At 38.0% G+C, this 23,741-nt stretch overlaps 1 protein-coding gene across 1 annotated transcript in view; it reads right to left on the bottom strand.

The window, feature by feature from the left end:
* Positions 1-2,441: 2,441 nt before the first annotated feature.
* The window catches only part of LOC102266046 (cytochrome P450 2C21), a 47,249-nt gene continuing 25,949 nt past the window's right edge, over positions 2,442-23,741 (bottom strand). Inside the window, exons 6-8 of the mRNA XM_070363414.1 lie at positions 20,325-20,512; positions 4,980-5,121; positions 2,442-2,915 (exon numbers count right to left, since the gene is read on the bottom strand). Of these exons, the coding sequence (XP_070219515.1) occupies positions 2,734-2,915; positions 4,980-5,121; positions 20,325-20,512 (512 nt within the window). The 3' untranslated portion in view covers positions 2,442-2,733. The remainder of the gene's footprint in view (positions 2,916-4,979; positions 5,122-20,324; positions 20,513-23,741) is intronic.

Genomic DNA, 23,741 nt, shown 5'->3' with positions numbered 1-23,741 from the left:
GAGTCAGACACAACTGAAGTGACTTAGCACACACACACACGCAGTGTCTTGAGAATTCATCAGGTTTCCAAAGCCTTCCATGAATATCTCTTTCCTCAACTTTTCCTTTTAAGCTTTTTGGTTAGCGTATTGATTTCTATAGCTTCAGGCATCTACAATATTCAAAAATTGCCCCTGATTGTTTTCAACAAATGTGTCTGTGGAAAGGCTGTTCATACTGGGAAACTTCTGAGATCAATCCTGAATGTAGTCTTCCACAGTGACCACAGGCAGGTTAAATAATAATGATTCTCTGGGAACAGGGTTTTGAAGGAGTTCCAGCTCCACTCACTGCCTCCTACTTGAGGCTGATATATTGTTGATGCTTTTCACCATGATTATACCCTGTAGCTTTTCAAGGCTACCTCAAAGCTGGGAAGATAGAAGGGAATAAGGCAAAACATGATAAACCTCACTGTTATTACTGAGGTTTATCCATTTTCTTGAAGAAACACTCTGCAAATTGATGCACATCTTGGCTAATGGTCAAAGATCTGAAAAAGCAGACCTGATAAGTTTTACTTGTGCTTTCATTGTTTTATATCAGAGAGAATTATTAGAAGTCGTTGCTCCATACCACATTTGCTGACATCCTTCAGTCTAATTTTGAAAGGAAGTAATGAAAAGTGGATACTCTTACTTTTTCAAAATCATATGGGGTTCAATATTTCACCAACAATGAAAATAGTTTCTAGGATTTTGGAGACATCTTTTTTTCAGAATTTTTCTCAATTTACAGAGAATGTTTATCATTAAAAAATGTTAACCATTATCAAACTTTTACATTTACAGAGAAGGTCACTTGTTCCCTCAGCTAGGTTTGTGTCTATGCTACACATTGTACATCAAATAATGCAATGATAATCTGGGGCTCGGGGTGACATTAGTTTTCTCCAGCAAAAATATGTTCCAGCAAGCAGAAAATGTTTAGGGGTGAATCAATGTAATTTAAGCAATGTTTAAAATTACTTAAAGATGAACTCTAGTCTTATGATTACTCTTCAACCTCAGGTTTATTCTTAAGGCTTGTTTACAGATCTTTGTAATCTTCAGGCTTCAGCTGAAGTTGGAACATTCACTTGATCCTTTTTACTTGGCAAGCTTTAGACTCCATTTTTTTTTTTCTTTGAGCCCTCAGAACATTTCAATTTTTTGTTTTGTTTTGTTTCTAAAGCTCCTACACAACATTTTATAGTCACCCATTCAGACTCTCAGCTCCTGATTTCAAATCAACAATCACTTCAAAGATAAAATCACATCAAATAACAGGCTTCCTGATATGGATTTCCTAAACCCTCTGCTTTCTTGTTCCCAGAAATCCTCACAACTTTGAACACTCTTCCCTGATGACAAATATATATGTACATAGGCATGTGTTTGTGTGTGTATATCTGTGATGAGCCAGACAGAGGAAGAAAATACAGAAATAAATATAGATGTTATATCAAGAAGTTTCTGGTCATTGCAATTATATATTATTTGTAGATGATAAAATTTCCTACTTGAAAAATCCATGAAAGGTAAACTAAAGTTACTAAATCTACCAAAGAATTCAGTTCTCAGCATATAAAGTGGGTTTGGTCAAATAGTCTTTCTATTACAGTCATGACAGAAAAGTAAAGAGATACATACTTTTTAGGGCATTATTCTTCAGTATTGATGAAAAACAAAAATGCACATATATGTGCAGACACTTCACTTCTAGCAAACTATCCCAAAGAGATAGTATAGGAATAATAAAAGATGTATGCAGGTAGGAGCATTTCTATATTAACAAAAGTTCAAAATAATCTAAATATCCTTGAACACTAAGATAATTTTTAAGATTATTATAGGCATGAAATATGGTATTATGAGATACACTTATTTATATAGATTGTGAAAGTACCTGTTTCTATAATATAATGTCACCAAGAAGTCAGAGATATATTATAAATAATACATACATACACACATATCCACAGAAACACACATGCATATTTTTCTGTGTGTTTTCAAATATAACCATAAATACATATTATTTTCCTTCTTTTTTGCTTTAATATGTCTATATCTGTAACTGAGTCTATGTGTGGGTCTGTGTTGAATAACTAGGGGAAAAGAGAAAGGACAGCCTTGAAAATAACTAGCAAATGTAATTTTTATCCCATGTTATTCCCTCTAGCTGGAGCAATCTTCCTCTGCTTTCTTCCTGCATGTGTGTATGTATATGTATATATACATATATAAAAACATAAACATCACACCTATAATTACACTTTAATGAACATTGAAAAAACAGAAATTATACATGCCAAACTGTCAAGAGATTACTCCCCTGAAGAGATAATAACAGTAAGAGATGAGTACATTATATATATATATATTTTAACACATGTGATAATTTTCTACTCTAATTTTTTTTTAATCAAAATATAACATTTATAAGGTACCTTTCCACTGTAGATAAGATACAGTTTAAGATCTCAGGATAGAATTACAAAAAACATTTTATTGAAGACAAAACAGTGAGCTGTAGTTCATGAAGCAAAACTTGAACTGAATCTTAAAGAAAATCAGAAGAGACAGGGCTCAGGAAAGTCACTCCTGACTTTGAGGGAGAGGTGGACCATAGCTAACAGCAAGGGCAAAGGGCATCAGCTTGTGTAGACAGAGCTGGAGAGGCTCATCTGCGATCCGGCAGCAGCCCTTTCTTCAGACTGGAATGAAACAGACCTCGTAGAAGTGTGGTATAGATCCCACTCCTTTCAGAAGTGGTGTAGTATCAATGTTCTTCGGATCAACCAGAGGTTTCAAGGTAAATTTCTGTAAAATGCTGACCAGGAGTAAAAACAGTTCCATGCGGGCCAGGCCTTCTCCAATACAAACTCTTTTTCCTAGAAATGAGACATAAATGAAATATCCATATAATTCTCATTTGACCTAGTGCACAGGGAGATGTAGATAAATATGAAATGAAATAATAAAGTAAATAAATAGATAAACTAAGGAAAGATGAAATAACCAATGGCTTCTCCTATTTACACAAAAATCTGGTCTGCTTCATTCCCTCAGAACATATTTCTGTGTACATTCTATTTAATATATTTTTTAATCCCTTTGTACACCCATGTGGGAATTGCTTTACTGAGGGTGGCCAGTGACATTTTTCTACACTCACACACACACACAGATATACACAAACACACAGACATATACACAAACAGACCTATATACACACACTTGCTCATCCCAATCAGCATGAGACACACTAAATGTTCTCCATCTACCTCCAACCCAAGTCTCAACAACAGGTTTATTTCTCCTCATCTGATTTCTAAAAATAATCTTGACCTTGCCATGTCCCTGTTTTAACACTATTTTAAGAGTTTACCACTATCAGCTATAAAAAGAAATGTCACAAACTAGACAAAAGTATTACTACATGTTCACCAATCCTGGACACATAAGCTATTTCAAGTGTTAGGAATTTCCAGTCATTCCTCCAAATGAAATACTTGTCCCTCAACTCTGCCAGCTGAGATTCTCTACATCTTTATAGATCCACTGCATCTGTCATTTTTTCTATACAAACTTCTTTGATCTATTCAGGCAGATATAATTTACTCCTTCACTGGTATTCCACAAGACTTATTAGTGCTTCTAATACAGAATATTTCACATGAAATTATAATTATTCCTCTGTCCCACACACTGGAATATAAGCTCAGAAGGTAAAGCCTTAGATCTTGTAATGGTAGCACAGTGTCAGGACAAAAGCAATCCCACAAACCCTGTAAATTGAACAGAAATCTTGAGCAGGCTCATTATGTAACAATGGACCCAAAATTCAGGAAGAATATAAGATTAGCATTGTCTCTCCATGCGATCACCTCTGGGCACTGTTCATAGTCTGGGGGTGTTTCTCCATCTTCCCAGATCCATTCTGTTTGTTTTTCTTTTGCACCTACTCTGTGTTTAGGAAGTTGATTTCTTTGGAACGCACAACCCCAATAGTTAGTTACCTTCTTTACTGTGAGTAAACTCAGAGGATTAAACATTGAGAAGGTTAGAGTATGCCCTCCCTCAGTCCCAGCCTGTCAGGCCACAGTTTCAGCAGTGGCTGTATTCTCCAACCTACAGACCCATCTCCTGCTGAGGCAGCCATTCTCTTTGCTAAAAGTGTGCTTGAGTTTCAGCAACACCCTCCTTCTCCTGACTCTTGACACAGGATGGTAACATCGTCCTGCTGATGCTCATCCCTGAGTACTTGACCACTCCTTGCCACGTCCCTTAATCGTGTCCACACCTCTGAAAACAGTCTCTTCATTAAACTGTCTAAAGTATCCTACCTCTTTCTTTCAAGGACCCTGAAAAATTAAAGGAAGATACTAAATATAAAATGTTTCTTCCTGCAAGAAAACTTCCTTTATCTTCCAACTACTCTGCCCTCTGCTGTGTCCCTCAAAACGCAAGATTCAGGAGCTTCTCTCTCTGGGTGCCCACTGAAAGAGTGGAAACACTCTGAAGAGTATTTTCTCTCTGGAGTATCCTTGCCTTTAACCTGCATTTCTCTTTCTTAGAGGAAGGATGCATCTGTTACCCACATTTGTATCTCTGGACCTGAGTGAGCATGAGTCTACTACGTATATATAAGATATGCAGACTACATTGAGTGAATTGACTTCATTGAGTGAATTGACTTCTCAGGGCAGGGGAGAAAAGCCGCAGTGTCTAGAAACCTAATATCTAGGAGGAGCTCTTAGGAGACTCAGCAGTGGGTAAGAGAGCAGAAGTCAGGAAATACAGCCTCCAATCCAATGAAAAATTATCTGCACTTTGGGAGTAGTGCCTCTGGCCTCATGCAAATGACAATTTGTCCAGCCCAGACTAGCCTCCATGCAAAGCCCTTCCTTCTCTCATTTTACCACTGATGTAGAGAAAAAATGAAGCATGCTTGCCTGCTGAAAAAACCATGAAGTAGTCACTCTTCTTAAAGTTACCACTTTTATCCAGGAAGTGACCAGGATCAAACTGCTCTGGGTTGGGAAACTCCTTGCCATCGTGCAGGACAGAAGTCAGAGATGTTAATATGGTTGTGCCCTGAGATAAAAAGAAACAGATTAACTGGATTACAAAAATGGTCATGGAGCTTGAAAAAAAAAATACCTTGTCTAATCCTTTCCTTTTGTAGATGAGATGACTGAAGCACACATACAAAAAAAAAATTTTATTCTTTCCATGTCAGAGAACAAGTTAATGACCAAGCCTGTGCTGTGCTTAGACACTCAAGTCATGTCTGACTCTTTGCAACCCCATGGACTGTAGCCCACCAGGCTCCTCTGTCCATGGGGATTCTCCAGGCAAGAATACTGGAGTGCCATGCCCTCCTCCAGGGGACCTTTCCAACCCAGGGGTCAAACCTAGGTCTCCCTCATTGCAGGCAGATTCTTTACTGTCTGAGCCACCAGGGAAGCCCAGTGACCAAGCCTAACAGATCTTAAATCCTACAACGCCAGTTCAGGGCACTGTTAAAACCTGACTCCAAGACAATCGTCTTCAGCTTGTAGTCTACCTACTGCACTTGCTTTCCAGTAAATTAAAGGAGCTGCGTTTTTCTTGACAAAAAACGTTAAACGTGCTGATGTCACTGAAAATCTAGTTCTTTCTCTTTGGAATCAAATATGACATCTTCTTCAAAACTACATGAGTGGCCATATTTTTAAAAACTATTTTCTTCTCCTACTAAGATGAGTAACTAGTAAGCATACCCTCCTCCTCCCATGTTTTTTTGATGTATTTGTTGAATATTCTTCTGGAAGTAGGATGGCATTTCTGGTTTCTTGTAAGGTTTTCCTAAACTCAGAGATACCAAATAACATAATGATTTAGAGTTTAGTTTTTAGAATCAGTTGAATTTTTCTCTCTACTAAATTAATCTCTGTGACTATAGGAAAGTTTTTTGTTTTTTTTTTTTTTAACATTTGCATGCCTCATTTTCATCACAAGTAAAATATAAACAGGGAGTTGCCTGGTGGCTAAGGTTCAATCTGTAGCTTAGGTTTAATCCCTGGTTAGGGAACTGAGATCCCACAAGTGGCTCAGCAAGCCAAAAAAAAACTAAACTGACAACAACAACAACAAAAAACATAAGCAATAAATTTGCATTATTTTATTATGTAATGAGATAATATAAGAAATACTTTTTAAACAGAGATTATTACCACAAGCTAAAATGCACTCAATAAATAGAAATTTTGCTGCTATTATGATAACAATGATTTTATTCACAATATTTTGGGATCATAATACTACAGAGACAAAATTTAAATTCAGATTCATCTGAATGCCTTCTGGTATACTGTATAGCCTTTCCAAATACATGATATACTTCTCACTCCAAAACATCATAGATTGAAAGACAACCATCATTTCCAAGTGGGCAAATAAATAAAAGAATCAAGATTGCCTGGAGAAATAAAAAAACCTCAGATATGAAGATAACACCACCCTTCTGGCAGAAAATGAAGAGGAACTAAAGAGCCTCTTGATGAAAGTGAAAGGTGAAAAAACTGACTTAAAACTCAACATTTAAAAAACTAACATCAGGACATCCAGTTCCATCACTTCATGGCAAATAGATGGGAAACAATGGAAACAGTGACAGACTTTGTTTTCTTGGGCTCCAAAATCACTGCAGATGGTGACCACAGCCATGAAATTAAAAGATGCTTAGTCCTTGGAAGAAAAGCTATGATCAACCTAAACAACATATTAAAAAGCAGAGACATTACTTTGCTGACAAAGGTGTGTCTAGTTAAAGCTATGGTTTTTCCAATAGTTAAATATAGAGTTGGAACATAAAGAATGTTGAGCACTGAAGAATTGATGCTTTTGAACTGTGGTATTGGAGAAGACTCTTGAGAGTCCCTTATACTGCAAGGAGATCAAACCAGTCAATCCTGAAGGAAACCAGTCCTGAAAGTTCATTGGAAGGACAGATGTTGAAGCTCCAATACTTTGACCACCTGATGCAAAGAACTGACCATTCAAAAGACCCTGATGCTGGGAAAGATTGAAGGCAGGAGGAGAAGTGGATGACAGAGGGTGAGATGATTGGATGGCATCACTGACTCCATGGACAGGAGTTTAAGCAAGCTCTAGGGGATGGTGATGGACAGGGAGGCTGGCGTGCTTCAGTCCATGGGGTCGCAAAGAGTTGGTCATGAATGAGTAATTGAACTGATTGGAATAAAGGGGAAACTGAAGTTTCAGTCTTTCCTGAACCTCTTCCTTATGACACAGCAACTCCTGTGATTCATTTTCTGACCTGGATGGGCTTAGAGATATACCCTGAGCATGAAGTACAGGAAGATAGTATGGCCACAGTACAAAGGCTTTCATATAAAGTTAATTAGTGACAAAAAAATTTATCCTGGATGATGGGACCATCTGTTGCTATTTAGTCACTGAGTTGTGTCTGACTCTTTGTGACCCCAAGGACTATAGCCTGCCAGGCCACTCTGTCTGTGAGATTTCCCAGGCAAGAATACTGGAGTGGGTTGCCATTTCCTTCTCCAGGGATCTTCCCAACTGAGGAAGATGGGACCATCTACTTCAAGATATAACAGAGTAACTGTTTTTGAGTTACCCTCACAAACCTGAAATATATATAAAAACAGACAGGAGGACTTCCCTGGTGATCCAGTGGTGAAGAATCTGCCTGCCACAGGACATGGGTTTGATCCCTGATCCGGGAACATCCCACATGCCTCGGGGCAACAAAGTCCATGCACTGCAACTACTGAGCCCACATGCTCTACAGCCTGCATGATGCAAGAAGACAATCATTGCAATGAGAAGCCCAGGCACTGCACTAGAGACTAGCCTCTGCTCATCACAACTAGAAACCACAAGCAGCAATGAAGACCCAGTGCAGCCAAATTAAATAATACTTTCTGAAATCCTCAGGGGAAAAAACACGAAGTAACAGTTTTCCAGCATTGAACAAGAAGCAATCCAGGATTGTGATTCTTTAATAAAGAGGAATTAGGTAGGCCCTATATTGCTGCTGCTCCTAATCGCTAGTCGACCGACTCTGAAAACAGCCCACCAGGCTTCCCCGTCCTGGGATTCTCCAGGCAAGAACACTAGAGTGGGTTGCCATTTCCTTCTCAATGCAAAAGTGAAAGGACCACTCAGTTTCCGACTAACCCCATGGACTGCAGCCTACAGGCTCCTCCACCCATGGGATTTTCAAAACCTTCTCTAGGGTAGACCCTATATTCTATACTTCTGCAGGGAGGTGGCAGCCAAGCAAAGTGGGACCCTTTCTGAGCTAAGGAGACAGAGATCAAAACTTGATGCCTACAACTCATGAGGAAGGACACAAGTCAGGAAGAATCTATAAACAGGGAAGATCTCAAAAGTATACAAGACTATTCTCTGTACATTCATGTCTGTGGGTTGGGCAGCTTCAGGACCCCAATTAGAGTATGATTCTTGGGGAGGTGAGAACTGAAGTGGATACCAGATGCTGTACAGTGATAGAGAAGTTGAGGTTCAAACCCAGTGCAACTCAGATTTTCTGTCATGATTGATCCCCCAAATTCTAAGTTGTTGGATTAATGAACCCACCCTGGACTAAGGGTCATGCCCTAAGATTAAATCAAAAATTGAAATTAAATCACAATGACAAACAATTATAGTAAGCTTAAGACACTAAAGGACATCTGTCAGTGATTTAGCTGCTTATCAAAATAAAATTCAGTGCCCTTAAAGAAAGGGTAATCCAGACTCCCCATAAGACATCATTCAAAACATTCACTATACAACAGAAAATTAAAAATAAATGTGAAATGAAGTAAATGTGACCCAAATTTGAAGGAAAAAGAGCCAATAGAATCCATATTAGAACCCATATTAGAACCCATATTATCCTAGATATTAGAATTATCTAAGAACTACACAAGAACTACAAACCATCCATCATAAGTATATCCAAGTTCTTAAAGGAATAATTAATAACAAAAAAAGAATAAATGGGAGATCTCAACAGAGATTTAAAACGATAAAAATAGAAATTCTAGAAATGAAACTTTTACTGGATTGAATTAAAACATTAGAGACTGCAAAAGAAAAGATTAGTGAATTTAGAGACATAAAAATAGAGTAACGGCTGAGAAGCCCCTATTGGAAGAACTTCCCAACAGACAGTAAGTATAAACTGTGAAATACAAACAAACACACACATTCTGCAAGGTAGCCAAAACCATGAAGACACTCAAGTGTAGAAAACACTTGAGGAGAGAAAAAGATACTGGGTGAGTTTTCCATTTTAATGATGTTATCATGAGGACAGGTCTCAGACAACAAAATATTGAGTGACTAAAACATGGCCATAAGCCACATCTCACTGCTTTAAAGAATCAAGGACAACATTCAGCTGTACCTACTGCACAGAAATGAAAAAAGCGGGTGTGGGGGATAATACCATAAAAGAAAGAGCCAGAGCACAGGACCCTTAAATTCCCTATATGAAATATCCCAAAAAACTGACAATCTTATAATCCTTGAATTATATGCAGAATAAATTCCAGATAACTACCCTAAAGTTAAAAAAAAAAACTAAATTTAAAACTCGGAATTTTGAGTTGAGAACAACAATGACCTGCTAAAACAAGAAAATGAACAAAGCTGGATGTTCCTCAAAGGACATAAATGAACCAAAAGTCCCTATGATATATCATTAAAAATATGTAGGACAAAATCCAAAATAATTAGACACACATACATACACACACACACACACACCAAGAAAATGTTACCTATACACAAGAGAAACAGAAGAACAACAGTAACACTAAAATAACAATAGTGATAATGGAATAAACAATAAGAATTTTGAATCACAATCAAATTTTGAATTTATAATCATAACTATTATAGTCAAGGAAATGAAAAAATGTCTCAACATTAAGTAAAATGTTAATGAATGAATTATCAAAATATAAATTGTAAAGAGAACCCAAATGGAAAATCCAAAACTAAAATTTATGGTTGATTGTATTAATTATTAAATAGACTTTACAATAGTTTGAAAGAAAAAATTGGTGAAATAGAAGAAAAACCAATAAAACTTTTTTCAGTCTGGAGAAAAGGAAAAAATTGAAAACAAATAAGCAACCAGAACCTAAGGAACCTTTTCAACAACACAAAAGGTGATTGGAGTACCAAAAAAAAAAAAGAAAATAATTGAGAGAGGATGGGCCAAAAAAATTGAGAAAATAATGAAGAAAATGTAGACATCTACAATGTAGACTGAGCAACTTCACTTTCACTTTTCACTTTCATGCATTGGAGAAGGAAATGGCAACCCACTCCAGTGTTCTTGCCTGGAGAATCCCAGGGACAAATAGAATAAATAAAACAAAATCAGACTTAAACATAAATATACAAATAGAATAAATAAAAACAAAACCAGACTTAAACATAAATATATTGTGGTTAAAATATAGTCAAATACACAGAGAAAACTTGAAGGCAGTCGAAGAAAAATGGCCCATTACCTACACAAGAACAAGAATTCAAATGACTGCTGAATACTCATCAATAAAAATGGAAATCAGAAAATAGTAAAATGAAATATTTAAAGTGCTAAAGGGAAAAAACTTATACCCAGTTAACACAGTAATCTATATCCAGATATCCACCTGTTGTAAACAAAGTTTTATTGGAATATTTCCCTGCATATTTCTTAAAGTATTATCTATGGTTACCTTTTTCTACAATGGCAGATTAAGACTACATGGTCCACAAAATCTGTATCACTGCTTGGCCTCTTAAAGAGATGTTTGCCTGTTTAAAGCAAAAATTATAACACTAATGGTAGCTTTATAATATACATAGATATTATATAACACTAATGCATAAAGCTTTATAATATACATAGATATTATATCATGTGATTTCCCAGGCAAGAGTATAAAGGATAAAGGAAGAGGAGCAAGTTGAATAGTCATATATGATTGCAGTGTTCTTGTATTCTTTAATTTAATAGTTTAATTTTAAGAAGACTGTAAAAATTTAAGAACACATATTGTAATCTCAAGACAAATCATTTAAAAAATAGTTCAATGACAATAGATATTTATAATCCTGAAAAAAAAAATCTACTAATCTAGAGAAAGGCAGGAAATGAGCAGCAGAGAGATATAAAAAAGAGGGACAAAAAAAAAAAAAAACAATTATTTAAAAGTACAGTTATTCCCAAGAGAAGACAGTAAAGGAGGAAGAGTAGAGTTATGAACCTGATGGATAAGCAGGACACAAATGATGAATCTGCAAATATAAACCCACCATATCAGTAATTATATTAAATTGCAATAAACTAAACATTCCAATTTAAAAAGTAGAATGCACTTACTAGATCTATAAGGACAATCCATCCAAAAGCAATAGAACACAGTGTCCTCAAACACATGAAACATTATCTAGAATAGATCATATGTTAAGGCACAAAACAAGTATTAAGAAGTTTTAGAAGACTGAAATCATATCAAGTATATTTCCAAACAAAATGTTATAAATTGAGAACTCAATTATAAGAAAACTGGAAAATATTATAAAAAAGTTTTAGAAGAAAATCAATTATTTCTAAAAAATGAAAATTGGAACTCAATTATAAGAAAAGTGGAAAATTCACAGAGATGTGGATATTAAACAATATGCTACTGAACAATCAAAGGATCAAAGAATAAATCAAAAGAGAACCAAAAAGTACCTTGAGACAAAAAAAAAAAAAAAGTAAACATGATGGCATACCAAAACTTGTGATGTCAGGAAAAGCAGTTCTAAGAGAAAAGTTCAGTGATAAATGCCTACATCAAAAAAAGAGAATGATATCAAACAAGCAACCTAACTTGACATCTCAAAGAACTAAAAAAGAAGAAAAAACAAAGCTCAAAGTCAGCAGAAGGAAGGAAATAGAGAGAAATCATAAAGTAAATAAAAGAAACAGAGACCAATAAGAAAAAAAAAAAAAAAAAAAAAAAAAAACAATGAGACTAAGAGTTAGCTTTTTAAAGCCATAAACAAAACTGAAAAACCTTTAGCTAGACTTACCAAGAAAAGAAGAAATAAGACTAAAATAAGCAGAAATAAAACAGGAAACATTACAACTGATACTGGACAAATACATACAATCATAACAAACTGTTAATATAATGAACCATACCAGAACAAATTGGAGAATTTAGAAAAAATAGATTCTTAGAAACCTACAACCTATCAGGAAAGAATCATGAAGAATTAGAAATCTGAATACATGAATCATGAGTAAGGAGATTGAACTGGCAATCCCAAAACACAAAGTGCAGGACAAGACAGTTTCACTGATTAACTCTAACAAATATATAATGAGAAATGAATACCAATTCTCAAACTCTTCCAAAAAATACAAGAGGAAAGGCCACTTGCAAACTAACTTTGAAAAGCCAACATTACCCTTCTATTATAACCAAAAAGAATATTACGTGAAATGAAAATTATAGGCCAATATCCTTGATATCTGGTCCCATCACTGCATGGCTAAAAGAAGGGGGAAAAGTGGAAACAATGACAGATTTTGTTTTCTTGGGCTCCAAAGTAACTCACTGCAGACAGTGACCACAGCCATGAAATTAAAAAACGCTTGCTCCTTGGAAGAAAAGCTATGATAAACCTAGGCAGCATATTAGACAGCATATAAACCTAGACAGCAGAGACATCACGCTGCCAACAAAGGTCCGTACAGTCAAAGCTATGGTTTTTCCAGTTAATTATGTATGGATGTGAGAGTTGGACCATAAAGAAGGCTGAGTGCCAAAAAATTGATGCCTCCAAATTGTGCTGCTGGAGAAGACTCTTGAAGAGTCCCTTGGACTGCAACATCAAACAAATCAATCTTTAAGGAAGTCAGCCCTGAATATTCATTGGAAGGACTGATGTTGAAGCTGAAGCTCCAATATTTTGGCCACGTGATTCAAAGAACCAACTCATTGGAAAAGAAACTGATGCTTGGAAAGATTGAAGACAAAAGGAGAAGAGGGCAGCAAAGGATGAGATGGTGAGACAGTATCACCAACATAATGGACATGAATTTGAGCAAATTCTGGGAGATGGTGAAAGTCAAGGAAGCCTGGCATAATACAGTCCATGGGGATGAAAAGAGTCAGACACGACTTAGGGACTGAAAAACAACAATCCCTGATAAACATAGATTCAAAAATCCTAAACAAAATATTAGCAAACTGAATTGAAGAATACAGTAACAGGTGGATTTATGAGCAAGATGGATTTATCCCAGGGATGCAAGGATGATTCAACATGTGTAAATCAACTGGTGTGTTAGAACTCGTTAACAAAATGGGGAATAAAAATCAAAGAATCCTCTCAGTTGATTCAGAAAAAAAAAAAAGCATTTGATGAAATTCAACATTCATTTATCATAAAAATTATCAACAAAGTGGTATAGAGGGAAGGTACCTCAACCGTAATACAAGCTATATATGACAGCCCAACAATCAATATGATACTCAACAGTGAAAAGGTGAAAACTTTTGCTTTAAGATCAGTAAGAAGACCAGAATCACCACTTATATTGAACAGAAGGAGTCAGGGTTTGGGGGAAAAAAAAATTTTTTTTTTTACTTTACAATATTCCATTGGTTTTGCCATACATCAACATGAATCTGCCATGGGTATACACGTGTTCCCCATCATGAACCCCCCTCCCACCTCCCTCACCATACCATCCCTCTGGGTCATCCCAGCACACCAGCCCCAAGCATCCTGTATCATGCATCAAACCTGGACTGGTGATTCGTTTCACATATGATGATTTGTTCACATATGATGATTCATTCTACATGTTTCATTGCCATTCTCCCAAATAATCCCACCCTCGCCCTCTCCCACAGAGTCCAAAAGACTGTTCTATACATCTGTGTCTCTTTTGCTGTCTTGCATACAGGGTTATCCTTGCTGCTGCTGCTACTAAGTCACTTCAGTCATGTCCGACTCTGTGCGACTCCATAGATGGCAGCCCGCCAGGCTCCCCTGTCCCTGGGATTCTCCAGGTAAGAACGCTGGAGTGGGTTGCCATTTCATTCTCCAATGCAAGAGACTGAAAAGTGAAAGTGGAGTCGCTCAGTCGTGTCCGACTCTGTGCAGCCCCATAGACAGCAGCCCACCAGGCTCCTCCATGCATGGGATTTTCCAGGCAAGAGTACTGGAGTGGGTGTCATTGCCTTCTCGAGGGTTATTGTTACCATCTTTCTAAATTCCTAAATTTCTAAATATATGCGTTAGTATACTGTATTGATGTTTTTCTTTCTGGCTTCCTTTACTCTGCATAAGAGGCTCCAGTTTCATCCACCTCATTAGAACTGATTCAAATGTATTCTTTTTAATGGCTGAGTAATACTCCACTGTGTATATGTACCATGGCTTTCTTATCCATTCATCTGCTGATGGGCATCTAGGTTGCTTCCATGTCCTGGCTATTATAAACACTGCTGCGATGAACATCGGGGTACACATGTCTCTTTCAATTCTGGTTTCCATGGTGTGTATGCCCAGCAGTGGGATTGCTGGGTCACATGCAAGTTCTATTTCTGGTTTTTTAAGGAATCTCCACACTGTTCCTCATAGAGGCTGTACTAGTTTGCATTCCCACCAACAGTGTAAGAGGGTTCCCTTTTCTCCACACCCTCTCCAGCATTTATTGCTTGTAGACTTTTGGATAGCAGCCATTCTGACTGGCATGAAATGGTACCTCATTGTGGTTTTGGTTTGCATTTCTCTGATAATGAGTGATGTTGAGCATCTTTTCATGTGTTAGCCATCTGTATGTCTTCTTTGGAGAAATGTCTGTTTAGTCCTTTGGCCCATTTTTTGATTGGGTCATTTATTTTTCTGGAATTGAGCTGTAGGAGTTGCTTGTATATTTTTGAGATTAATTCTTTTTCAGTTGCTTCATTTACAATTATTTTCTCCCATTCTGAAGGCTGTCTTTTCACCTTGCCTAGAGTTTCCTTTGTTGTGCAGAAGCTTTTAACTTTAATTAGATCCCATTTGTTTATTTTTCTTTCATTTCCAATAATCTGGGAAGTGGGTCATAAAGGATCCTGCTGTGATTTATGTAAGAGAGTGTTTTGTCTGTGTTCTCCTCTAGAAGTTTTATAGTTTCTGGTCTTACATTTAGATCTTTAATCCATTTTGAGTTTATTTTTGTGTATGGTGTTAGAAAGTGTTCTAGTTTCATTGTTCTACAAGTGGTTGACCAGATTTCCCACCATCACTTGTTAAAGAGATTGTCTTTAATCCATTGTATATTCTTGCCTCCTTTGTCAAAGATAAGGTGTCCATAGGTGTGTGGATTTATCTCTGGGCTTTCTATTTTGTTCCATTGATCTATATTTCTGTCTTTGTGCCAGTACCATACTGTCTTGATGACTGGCTTTATAGTAGAGCCTGAAGTCAGGTGGGTTGATTCCTCCAGTTCCATTCTTCTTTCGCTAGATTGCTTTGGCTATTTGAGATTTTTTGTATCGCCATACAAGTTGTGAAATTATTCATTCTAGCTCTGTGAAAAATACCGTTGGTAGCTTGATAGCGATTGCATTGAATCTGTAGATTGCTTTCAGTAGTATACTCATTTTCACTATATTGATACTTCTGATCAATTAAGTTTATTTCTTCATCTATTAGTGTCCTCTTTGATTTCTTTCACCAGTGTTTTATAGTTTTCTATATATAGGTCTTTTGTTTTTTAGGTAGATATATTCCTAAGTATTTTATTCTTTTCTTTGCAGTGGTGAATGGAATTGTTTCCTTAATTTCTTTTTCTATTTTCTCCTTATTAGTGTACAGGAAAGCAAGGGATTTCTGTGTGTTGATTTTATATCCTGAAATTTTACTATATTCATTGATTAGCTCTGGTAATTTTCTGGTGGAGTCTTTAAGGTTCTATGTAGAGGATCATGTCATCTGCATACGGTCAGAGTTTTACTTCTTCTTTTCCAATTTGGATTCCTTTTATTTGTTTTTCTGCTCTGATTGCTATGGCTAAAACTTCCAAAACTATGTGGAATAGTAGTGGTGAAAGTGGGCACCCTTGTCTTGTTCCTGACTTTAGGGGAAATGCTTTCAATTTTTCACCATTGAGGATAATGTTTGCTGTGGGTTTGTCATATATAGCCTTTATTATGTTGAGGTATGTTCCTTCTATTCCTGCTTTCTGGAGGGTTTTTATCATAAATGGATGTTGAATTTTATCAAAGGCTTTCTCTGCATCTATTGAGATAATCATATGGCTTTTATTTTTCAATTTGTTAATGTGGTGTATTACATTGATTGATTTGCAGATATTGAAGAATCCTTGCATTCCTGGGATAAAGCCCACTTGGTCATGGTGTATGATCTTTTTAATGTGTTGTTGGAATCTGATTGCTAGAATTTTATTAAGAATTTTTGCATCTATGTTCATCAGTGATATTGGCCTGTAGTTTTTGTGTGTGTGTGTGTGGCATCTTTGTCAGGTTTTGGTATTAGGATTATGGTGGCCTCATAGAATGAGTTTGGAAGTTTACCTTCCTCTGCAATTTTCTGGAAGAGTTTGAGTAGGATAGGTGTCAGCTCTTCTCTAAACTTTTGGTAGAATTCAGCTGTGAAGCCGTCTGGACCTGGGCTTTTATTTGCTGGAAGATTTCTGATTACAGTTTCAATTTCCATGCTTGTGATGGGTCTGTTAAGATTTTCTATTTCTTCCTGGTTCAGTTTTGGAAAGTTGTACTTTTCTAAGAATTTGTCCATTTCTTCCACGTTGTCCATTTTATTGGCATATAATTGCTAATAGTAGTCTCTTATGATCCTTTGTATTTCTGTGTTGTCTGTTGTGATCTCTCCATTTTCATTTCTAATTTTATTGATTTGATTTTTCTCCCTTTGTTTCTTGATGAGTCTGGCTAATGGCTTGTCAATTTCATTTATCCTTTCAAAGAACCAGCTTTTGGCTTGTTGATTTTTGCTATGGTCTCCTTTGTTTATTTTGCATTTATTTCTTCCCTAATTTTTAAGATTTCTTTCCTTCTACTAACCCTGGGATTCTTCATTTCTTCCTTTTCTAGTTGCTTTAGGTGTAGAGTTAGGTTATTTATTTGACTTTTTTCTTGTTTCTTGAGGTATGCCTCAAGAGGTATCGCTATGAACTTTCGCCTTAGCACTGCTTTTACATGTCTCATAGGTTTTGGGTTGTTGTGTTTTCATTTTCATTCATTTCTATGCATATTTTGATTGCTTTTTTGATTTCTTCTGTGATTTGTTGGTTATTCACAATTCGTTTTTCTTTTTTCCTCTCTGATTCATTTATTTCTACCATTCTATCTTCTACCTCACTAATCCTACCTTCTGCCTCTGTTACTCTACTATTTGTTCCCGCCAGAGTGTTTTTGAACTCATTTATTGCATTATTCATTATATATTTACTCTTTTTTATTTCTTCCTGGTCCTTGTTAAACCTTTCTTGCATCTCCTCAATCCTTCTCTTCAGGCTATTTATCTGTGATTCCATTTTGATTTCAATATTTTGGATCATTTTCACTATCATTATTCAGAATTTTTTATCACATAGATTCCCTATCTCTTCCTCTTTTGTTTGGTTTAGTGGGCATTTATCCTGTTCCTTTACCTGCTGGGTATTCCTCTGTCTCTTCATCTTGTTTATATTGCTCTGTTTGGGGTGGCCTTTCTGTATTCTGGCATTTTTTGGAGTACTCTTTATTATGGAGTTTCCTCACTGTGGGTGGGGTTGTATGGGTGGCTTGTCAAGGTTTCCTGGTTAGGGAAGCTTGTGTCAGTGTTCTGGTGGGTGGAGCTAGATTTCTTCTCTCTGGAGTGCAATGAAGTGTCCAGTAATGAGTTATGAGATGTCAATGGGTTTGGAGTGACTTTGGGCAGCCTGTATACTGAAGCTCAGGGCTGTGTTCCTGTGTTGCTGGAGAATTTGCTTGGTATGTCTTGCTCTGGAACTTGTTGGCCCTTGGTGGTGCTTGGTTTCAGTGTAGGTATGCAGGCGTTTGATGAGCTCCTGTCGATTGATGTTCCCTTTAGTCAGGAGTTCTCTGGTGTTCTCAGGATTTGGACTTAAGCCTCCTGCTTCTGGTTTTCAGTCTTATTTTTACAGTAGCCTAAAGACTTCTCCATCTGTACAGCACCACTGATAAAACATCTCCTTTCGAAAACAATGGGCTGCTTTTCTGGGTGCCTGATGTCTTCTGCCGGCATTCAGAAGTTGTTTTGTGGAATTTACTGAGCATTCAAATGTTCTTTTGATGAGTTTGTGGGGGAGAAAGTGGTCTCCACGTCCTATTCCTCCGCCATCTTAAGACCACCCCACCACATTTTGGGAAAATTTTTCTTAAGACACAAGAGAATTGGATATGTGTAAATGCTAATAGAAAGGAGCCAACAGGGAAGGAGAGAATAAAGAAAAAAGAAGAACTGATTATTTAATTATGAATGCTCAAACTACTGCACAATTGCACTCATCTCACATGCTAGTAAAGTAATGCTCAAAACTCTCCAACCCAGGCTTCAGCAATACGTGAACCATGAACTTCCAGATATTCAAGCTGGTTTTAGAAAAGGCAGAGGAACCAGAGATCAAATTGCCAACATCTGCCAGATCATCAAAAAAGCAAGAGAGTTCCAGAAAAAAAAAAAAAAAAAACACACACACATCTATTTCTGCTTTACTGACTATGCCAAAGACTTTGTGCAGATCACAATAAATCATGGAAAATCCTGAAAGAGATGGGAATACCAGACCACCTGACCTTCCTCTTGAGAAACCTGTATGCAGGTCAGCAAGCAAGAGTTAGAACTGGACATGGAGCAACAGACTTGTTCCAAATAGGAAAAGGAGTATGTCAAGGCTGTATATTTTCACCCTGCTTGTTTATCTTATATGCAGGGTACATCATGAAAAACGCTGGGTGGGAGGAAGCACAAGCTGGAATCAAGTTTGCTGAGAGAAATATCAATAACCTCAGATATGCAGATGACCCAACCCTTATGGCAGAAAGTGAAGAAGAACTAAAGAGCCTCTTGATGAAAGTGAAACAGGAGAGCGGAAAAGTTGGCTTAAAACTCAACATTCAGAAAACTAAGATCATGGCACTCAGTCCCATCACTTCATGGCAAATAGATGGGGAAACAGTGGCAGACCTTATTTTGGGGGCTCCAAAATCACTGCAGATGGTCACTGCAGCCATGAAATAAAAAGACGCTTACTCTTTGGAGGGAAAGTTATGACCAACCTAAACAGCATAATAAAAAGCACAGACATTACTTTGCCAATGAGGCCTGTCTAGTCAAGGCTATGATTTTTCCAGTGGTCATGTATGGATGTGAGAGTTGGACTGTAAAGAAAGCTGAGCAGTGAAGAAATTATGCTTTTGAATTCTGTTGTTGGAGAAGACTCTTGAGAGTCCCTTGGACTGCAAGGAGATCCAACCAGTCCATCCTAAAGGAGATCAGTCCTGGGTGCTCATTGGAAGGACTGATGTTGAAGCTGAAACTCCAATACTTAGGCCACTTGATGCGAAGAACTGACTCATTCAAAAAGACCCTGATGCTGGGAAAAATTGAAGACAGAAGGAGAAGGGGATGACAGAGGATGAAATGGTTGAATAGCTTCACTGACTCGATGGACATGAGTTTGAGTGGACTCTGGGAGTTGGTGATGCACAGGGAGGCCTGGCGTGCTGCACTTCATGAGGTCACAAAGAGTCAAACATGACTGAGCAACTGAACTAAACTGAACTGATTGAGTTGGTGACTATAATATTACCCGGATGGGCTGCACGGTCTTCCAGAAGGGATCAGTAGCTCAAATGCAGGTAGGGAGGAAGAAAACTGTTGCATTAGACTTTTGACAAGTGAAACGGATAAGGAGGTGCTTACTGATTAAGTGGTAAGAGTAATAAAATATACACTGGAATATAAGGGTTGGACAGAAGATTAGCCTAATGAACAGGCAGAATATGGGACTAACAATTTACTGAGAATCCTGTGGGAGTCTAAGTACTACTATATTTATTAAAATGTATCTACAAACTAAAAGGAAAGAAGCATGTGGTCAGCGGGTGAAATACCTGAGATATGACTGTGTAATAATATAGACAATTAGGCAATCTATACATCTTCTGCTGTGATAGTTGAAACCTAAGAGTCTTAATGAGGAGTATAGATGAAATACCTCTCACCTTGGGAATGAGATATTCTCTGAATTTAATGTCCTGAGCTGCAGCATGGGGTAGGTTGTTGGGGACAAGGTCAATGAATCTCTGGATCTCGTGGATCACAGCATCTGTGTAGGGCATGTGGCTCTTCTCCTCCATGCATGGACTCCAGTTTCTGCCAACCACACGGTTAATTTCTGCCTGGACTTTAGCTGGCAAGGTAGAAATCAGAATTTATGTCAAGTGATAAAGATATTTTATCTTCTTAATCATGATTACATTGTGGTAGGATATGGAGAGAAGGAAAAATTACATGTGTTTCCCTACAAGGGAAAAAAAAAAATATAGAATCAATGTCATGGGCAAATTGGAATTTCATTAGAGACTTAAATACACATATATATAAAGCACAGTTACATCATGAAATTCATTTCTCAATTCTGATTCTCTCCTTTGTGTATTTTTTAAAATAAACTCAGGGATGTGGGATCTCAAAGGCTCACATCATGCAGTTTAACCATTTTGTTTATGTCAGTTTTATTTTATAAAAGTTCTAAGAGAGTAGAAGTACTCCATGCAGTAAATACTTAATAAATGGACCAACTGAACAAGATGCTTGGTTGACTCAACACATAGGAATAATAAGTAAGTTAAGGGAGAATATCCAAGATGACAGAGTAGAAAGACTCTGAGATCACCTCCTCCCACAAGCATTACAAAATGATTAATACAATGATTTACAGAGCAACTATCAATAAGAACAACCTGAAGTCTAAGAGAAAGTTCTTCAACAACTAAAGATCTAAGGATGGAATCATGAGATGCATAGGAGAAGCAGAAACATAGCACAGTTAAGACCATTACCCTTAGGTAAGAGACCCATGAACAGGATAATTACAATTACAGAGGTTCTTCCTGAGGAGTGAGGGATCTGAACCCATCACTGGGCTCCCTAACCCAGGACTGCTGCACCAGGAAGATGAGCCCCCAGAGCACTTGGCTTTGCAGGCCAACAGGGCTTATTTCAGATGATCTAGTGAGCTGTGGGAAGTAGAGACTCCACTCTTAAAGAGTGTATACAAAATCTCACCCACTCTGGGACCCAGAAGCAGGAGCAGTAATTTGAAAGGACCCTGGGTCAAACCCATTTATTGATCTTGGACAGGCTCCCAGAGAGGCACAGGACAGTTGGGGCTCACCTCCAGAACACATATGCTGGTAGCAGCTACTTTGGAGAGCTCATCCCAACACATGGACACGGATGATAGTGAGTGCAATTTTAGAATCTTCCCTGTGGTTTATTAGTGCCAGACCTTGGCCCTTCTCATCAGCCAGTTATCACCCATTCTTGGATGTGGGAGGCCAAGTAGCTAGCTGGGCTGGGACATAGTCCTACCCACCAGCATGCCAGTTACTATAGCAGCCCTGAGCCCCAGCTGTCCCTGGACCCAAGTCCTCTCAACCATTGGGAGACACCAACCCCTGGTCTCCCTGGGCCCCCATCTAGACAACGGGCAGGCCAACTCCAATTCCAGGACCCCTAAGGTCTTACAGCCAGAGAACACAGGATCTGGCTCGCCCCAACAAGATACCCAAGACCCTGCAGCCAGAGAAGCCAGGATATGGCCTCATATACCAGAAGGCAGGTACTATCCTCAAGACTCCTGGGGCCTGATCCACCAACTAGCAGGCCAACCTCAGCCCCAGGACCACAGCAGTCCTGCAGCCAACCATGTCAAGATCCAGCCTACTCAACAGCAGGTCAGCACCACTAGAAGACATCTTGGGTCTCAGGCTCACCCAACAGCAAACTGACACCCAATTCTAGGAAGCCCCAGAACTCTCTGCCAGCCATCTCAGGAAGAGGCCCTGGACCCAGCTCTAACCACCAGAGGGCCAGCACTAGACTGGACCCCATGGGCTTTCATAACCAGCTGCCACATGACCCAGCCCCACCCACCATCACCCAGCAGCTGCTCCACTAGAAAAACGTATTGAATACAAATGGAAGAAAAAGAAAGTTGAGGAAACAATTCCTAGACAAAATAGACTTTAAAACAAAGACTGCATGGAACAAGAGAAAAAAGAAGGACATTACATAATGATGAAAGAATCAATCCAACAAAAAGATATAACATTATAAATCTATATGCATATAGATTTATAATAGTGCTAAGTTGTTTCAGTCATGTCTGACTCTTTGTGACCCTTTCAACTGTGCCCACCAGGCTCCTCTGTCCATGAGATTCTCCAGGCAAGAATAATGGAGTGGGTTGCCATGCCCTGTTCCAGGGGATCTTCTCAACCCAGGGAATGAACCCACATCTCTTATGTCTCACATGCATGTTGGCAGGTGAGTTCTTTACCACTAACACCCCCTGGGAAGCCCGTAAATATATATACATATAACTGGTTCACTTTTTTTTACAGCAGAAACTAATACAACATTATAAGACAATTAAACTCAAAAAAATAAAAATAAAAGTGTCTTAATAGGTCAAAGCACAAAGCATGATAGAGTAAAGGAAATATTCTCTTAGATGAGGATTGAATAAGAAAAAAAGGAGGATGAGAAATTACATTTTTCAGGAAATTTTGTTTGACCAAAAGGGTGTATTTGAACAGATTTTTTGTGTATAACTTTTTAATTTAACTCAAGGGCAGGGCACCCAGCCCAGCTCAGAAACTCAAGGGCAGGGCACCCAGCCCAGCCTTCCCTGTTGTCATGGGGGTGTGTGAACCCAGAGCCTCCTGTCTCACTCATATATACCCGTTTAGCATTCCCTCCAGAGAGGGTCCTCCCGCCCACAACCTAGGTAAATGCGAGATCCACCTTTCCCACCAGGGCTGCCAAAACTGGTCTGCTTTCCCCACCAGAATGATGTTGTTATTGCGAACCAGGGAAACAGGAAAAAGGTACAGTCTCTATCCTCACAGAGAAGGCAAATTTTTGTGGAAAATCCCATGGACAGAGGAGCCTGGTGGGCTGCAGTCCAATTGGACACGACTGAAGAGTGAGGTTTTTTGATGAAGAAAGATTGTGATTTTGTTGAGTCAATCTTTCCATTGCAAATGCATCTGAGTAGAATTAACTTTTGACAAAAGTACATTTATGTGGACTTGGAAGGCTTATCAAGCAATGTCATTGTAGAGAAGATTCTTCACCATCTGAGCCACCATGGCAGCCCTACTGCACCTGACCTGATGCAAATCAAGGATACTCCACCACAGTAGGGAGGACAGTGACCTCTGCCCTCCATAACTCTGCTACTGGTTAACTATTTCATTCTCCTTTTTTGCTATACTCTAATTTAAATGCAATTCATACAATGATAGGAAGATGTACTAAGGATGGAAGTTTTTCTTGTACATCTTCTAGGCAGATGAAGAGTAGAAAAGTCATCAGTGTTGCCTGCCAATTTCTAACCAGAATTTCATCCT

This window comes from Bos mutus, chromosome 26 (genome assembly GCF_027580195.1).
Source record: "Bos mutus isolate GX-2022 chromosome 26, NWIPB_WYAK_1.1, whole genome shotgun sequence".
Lineage (NCBI taxonomy): Eukaryota > Metazoa > Chordata > Mammalia > Artiodactyla > Bovidae > Bos > Bos mutus.
The sequence above is the reverse complement of the archived record's forward strand: the minus strand, read 5'-3'. Positions and strand labels throughout refer to the sequence as shown.